At 38.5% G+C, this 4,829-nt stretch overlaps 1 protein-coding gene across 2 annotated transcripts in view; it reads left to right on the top strand.

Moving 5' to 3' along the window:
• The window catches only part of Aff4 (AF4/FMR2 family member 4), an 86,046-nt gene that overhangs the window by 23,339 nt on the left and 57,878 nt on the right, over positions 1–4,829 (top strand). For both annotated transcript variants that reach the window (XM_013347199.2, XM_005350097.3), the window contains exons 2-3: positions 780–906; positions 3,539–4,318. In XM_013347199.2, the coding sequence (XP_013202653.1) occupies positions 784–906; positions 3,539–4,318 (903 nt within the window). In that variant the 5' untranslated portion in view covers positions 780–783. The remainder of the gene's footprint in view (positions 1–779; positions 907–3,538; positions 4,319–4,829) is intronic.

Genomic DNA, 4,829 nt, shown 5'->3' with positions numbered 1-4,829 from the left:
ATGCTCTTAACCGCTGAGCCATCTCTCCAGCCCCTACTTTTTCCTTTTTAATAGTTTTTAGTTACACTTACTAACACATGTTAATTTTAGATTCTATCACTAAAGCCTTAGTTTGTCACTTATCGAGGCATTAATTGAAAATATTAATATATTTAGGGCAGAAATGTCATTTTTTAGGGAATCTAGAACAACAGCAAAGCTGAGGTCAGACTGCAGTAACGATGGACATCAAGGAAGCTGTGTTTGGGACAAAAAGAAATCAAGATAAGGTAGATGCAAAGTAGAGAAAAGAACTGGACATGGGGTCTGGGTGGTAGATGGAAGTGGGTTATATGCCACCAACGATATTGTCAGCTAGCATTGTGAAGAGGAAACACTGAAAAATGAGTTTACGTCGTCCTTTCCCTTTGAATATACAAATTTTAACTGACTTTCAGGTAGTAGAGCACTTGAAAAATTCTTGTGTTTGGGGCAGTGGAGTAGAAGAATCTTGCCATAATGTATGAGGCTCTGTTTAATTCCCAGGGGAAAAAAGTTGTTTTGGTTGAGTAGTGGTTTCTCATATTCTAGCTAATGTTTTCTTTCTGGGTGGCTATGGAAGATGGTGATGCTGTTAGTTGCTAAAATCAGTGCCGGAATCCAGCTTCAGCACAAATGTCTGGTAAATGCCCAGAAGTAGAAAGAAGGTTGAAATCTCCATTTGGAGTGTTGTGTTGACAGTCAGTACAGACTATGACATTTTTATTTTTGTGATGTAAAAATTGTACTTCTCCTCATAGCAACATGAACCGTGAAGACCGGAATGTGCTGCGCATGAAAGAACGGGAAAGGCGGAATCAGGAAATTCAGCAGGGTGAAGACGCCTTCCCACCTAGCTCTCCTCTATTTGCTGAGCCATATAAAGTTGTAAGTTATCTTTCTTTGAATGTTTTATTTTACCTCACTTATATGACATTTGTGCTTGTTTGTGTTTGTGTTTGTTTTTGTTTTTGTTTTGAGACAGGGTTTCTCTGTGTAGCTTTGGAGCCTATCCTGGAACTACTCACTCTGTAGAGCAGTATGGTCTTGAACTCAGAGAGATCTTCCTGCCTCTGCCTCCTGATTTCTGGAATTAAATTTGTGCTCCACCACCGCCCAGCTTTTAGGTTTTTTAAGATTCGTTTTTATAACTTTTTATGATGCGCACACTGATAGGTCTTTGTAGAGGCCAGAATAGGATGTCTGGTGCCCTGCATCTGAAGTTACAGGCAGCTTTGAGCCATCCAACATGGGTGCTGGGAACTCAGGTCTTCTGGAAGAATAATACATTCATGCTTTTAACCACTGAGCCATCTCTTCAGCTCAGTGACTGCTTTTTCTTGAAGCATTATGGGAGGCGGAGGCAGGCTGGATCACTGAGTTCAAGGCTAGGTGAGAGTACATAGAGAAACTTTGTCTCAAAAGGATATTTTTTTTTTGTCAGTGAGTCTACATTACTTATTGTTTATTAGGTAGTCTGTATTCTTTGGTTGTAACATCAATCAAAGATGACTTTCACAGATGCTGTGTTTCTCTCTGTTTATTTCATAAGTTTCATTGGCTGGAATGCTTGTTTCTCTCTCTCTCTCTTTTTTTTTTTCTCTTGGTTCTTTGAGACAGGGTTTCTCTGTAGTTTTGGGGCCTGTCCTAGAACTCACTCTATGGACCAGGCTGGCCTCGAACACATAGAGATCGACCTGCCTCTGCCTCCTGAGTGCTGAATTAAAGGCATTTGCCACCACCACCTGGCCTGTTTCTTTTTTTTTTTTTTTTTAATTTTATTTATTTATTTATTATATATACACTTTCCAGGATACAGTGCCAGATCTCATTACAGATGTTTGTGAGTCACCATGTGGTTGCTGGGAATTGAACTCAGGACCTCTGGAAGAGCAGCCAGTGCTCTTAACCTCTGAGCCATCTCTCCAGTCCATGAATAAATCTTTTTAAAAATTAAGAGAAATAAATTGAATCAGTTACTATTTTAATTTTTTTTAAAAAATTTATTTTGTTTTTATTTTATGTGTATGAATGCTTAGATGTCTGATCATCTGTGTACTACATGTGTGCAGTCCTAGAAGAAGTCAGAAGAGGGCATCAGATCATCTGGGGCAATAGTTACAGACAGCTGTAAACCGCTGTGTGGGTGCTGAAATTTGAACTTTAGTCCTTTGGAAGAGCAGCCAAGTGCCCTTAATCACTGAGCCCAATTGTTATTATTAATTACTATCATTGTTTTTGATTTGAGATTACAAAAAAAGAACACTGAATAGTACCAATTCTCATGACTCTAAGGTCGCTTTAGTGGTGACATGTCTTTCTAGTATTTTGTTTGCCTTTGGGTTTCAATGGTTGTTAACATTTTAAAGTCTAGAATCTGTAAATCATGCTACTATTAATTTTACAATAAAAAATAATGAATGAAACTTGTTTTCCAATATTGATGTTTTCTGTGAACAGCCATATTTTTATCTTAATTCTTTAAGAAGATCAGACAGATTTCAAACAATACAAAGTTATCATTAATGTTTCCCAATCTCAAAATAAATAGTGGTAGTTCAGGTGGGGTTTTTTGTTTTCCTTTTTTTATTTTTTATTGATTCTTTGGGAATTTCTTTTTTTTTTTTTTGTTTATTTGTTTTGGTTTTGGTTTTGTTTTTTAAGACAGATTTTATCTTTAGTTTTGGAGCCTGTCCTGGAACTAGCTCTTGTAAACCAGGTTGGCCTACCCCTGCCTCCCCAGTTCTGGGATTAAAGGTGTGCTCCACCACCACCTGGCTGGGAATTTTTTTAAGTTAATGTCTCAGGTTTTCCAGGCCTAAAACTCAATAAGTGGTCAAGGATGACCTTGAATTTGCGATCCTCCTTTGTGCTGGGGATAAGTCACCAAGTCAATTTATGTGTTATTAGGGGTTGAACACAGGGCTTCAAGCATGCCATTTAAACATTGCAACCCGAGCTGCATCCCAGCCCTGATTATTTAGTCTTGATTTCTTTTTAATGTAATCTATAGATTTTCTTTTGTATTTTACCATGGTTATTTTCAAATACTTGATTTTTTTTCCCCTCAGATACATTCAGTAAATTTTTTTTTCACTATGAAAAATATTTATCCAGCCGGGCGATGGTGGCGCACGCCTTTAATCTCAGCACTCAGGAGGCAGACAGGCAGATCTCCGTGAGTTTGAGTCCAGCCTGGTCTACAAAAGCTAGTTCCAGGACAGGCTCCAAAGCTACTGAGAAACCCTGTCTTGAAAAACCAAAAATAAAAGAAAGAAAAAGAGAGAAATATTTATCTGGACTAAGAGTGTGTGGTAGAATCAGTGTTCACCTAGACTGTGAGAGGATCTAGTTTTATTGTTTGTTTTGTGTGTGTATTTGGTGTATATTTATAGATGTGTATTTTAAGATTAAAAAGTGAGATTTATCTTTAAAAACCCTTCTGATTGAGGGTTATGAGTTTGGAAGAATATTTTATTTCATATTATACTAACAGTATTATTTTCTTTTTTTTTTGTAGACTAGCAAAGAAGATAAGTTATCAAGTCGTATTCAGAGTATGCTTGGAAACTACGATGAGATGAAGGATTATATAGGAGACAGATCTATACCAAAGCTTGTTGCAATTCCCAAGCCTGCAGTACCAACCACAACAGACGAAAAAGCGAACCCAAATTTTTTTGAACAGAGACATGGAGGCTCTCATCAGAGTAATAAATGGACTCCTGTAGGACCCGCACCAAGCACTTCTCAGTCTCAGAAACGGTCCTCTGGCTTGCAGAGTGGACACAGTAGCCAGCGGAACAGTGCAGGTGGTAGTGGCACTAGTAGTAGTAGTCAGAGACATGACCGTGACTCATATAGCAGTAGCCGGAAGAAAGGCCAGCATGGGTCAGAGCACTCCAAATCACGATCCTCAAGCCCTGGAAAACCCCAGGCTGTTTCTTCATTAAGTTCTAGCCATTCCAGGTCTCATGGGAATGATCACCATAGCAAGGAACATCAGCGCTCCAAATCACCTCGGGACCCTGATGCCAATTGGGATTCTCCTTCCCGTGTTCCTTTTTCAAGTGGGCAGCATTCAAATCAGTCTTTCCCACCTTCTTTGATGTCCAAATCTAGTTCAATGTTACAGAAACCCACTGCCTATGTAAGGCCCATGGATGGACAGGAGTCTGTGGAACCAAAGCTGACCTCTGAGCACTACAGTAGCCAGTCTCATGGTAATAACATGACTGAGCTGAAGCCCAGCAGCAAAGCACATCTCACCAAGCTGAAAATACCTTCCCGACCTTTGGATGTAAGTCTCACACTTAGAGTGGTTAGCACTATAGCTATATGCAGTCATTTGTAGATACTTCAGAGAATTGGAACTGTTTTTTTTTTTGCCTTAATAGTAAGAGGAAAATTTAAAAATTCATGAAATAAAGGTTTAAAGAACAATTTGGGAATTGACTTCCAAGTGGATTCATAGAACTATACACTTTTTTGGATAATAAAATATCATTCACAGATTTTTTTTTAATATTTATTTATTATTTATACAGTATTCTGTCTGCTTGTATGCCTGCAGGCCAGAAAAGGGCACCAGACCTCATTACAGATGGTTGTGAGCCACCATGTGGTTGCTGGGAATTGAACTCAGGACCTTTGGAAGAGCAGGCAATACTCTTAACCTCTGAGCCATCTCTCCAGCCCCCTCATTCACAGATTTTTAAAATTAAGATGACAAGTCAAATTGTATACTAAAAGAAAGATTTACTGATTTGTTACAGTTCTTTGGTTTTTTTTGTTTGTTTGTTTGTTTTTTT

Source organism: Microtus ochrogaster, chromosome 7 (assembly GCF_000317375.1).
Source record: "Microtus ochrogaster isolate Prairie Vole_2 chromosome 7, MicOch1.0, whole genome shotgun sequence".
Lineage (NCBI taxonomy): Eukaryota > Metazoa > Chordata > Mammalia > Rodentia > Cricetidae > Microtus > Microtus ochrogaster.
The sequence above is the reverse complement of the archived record's forward strand: the minus strand, read 5'-3'. Positions and strand labels throughout refer to the sequence as shown.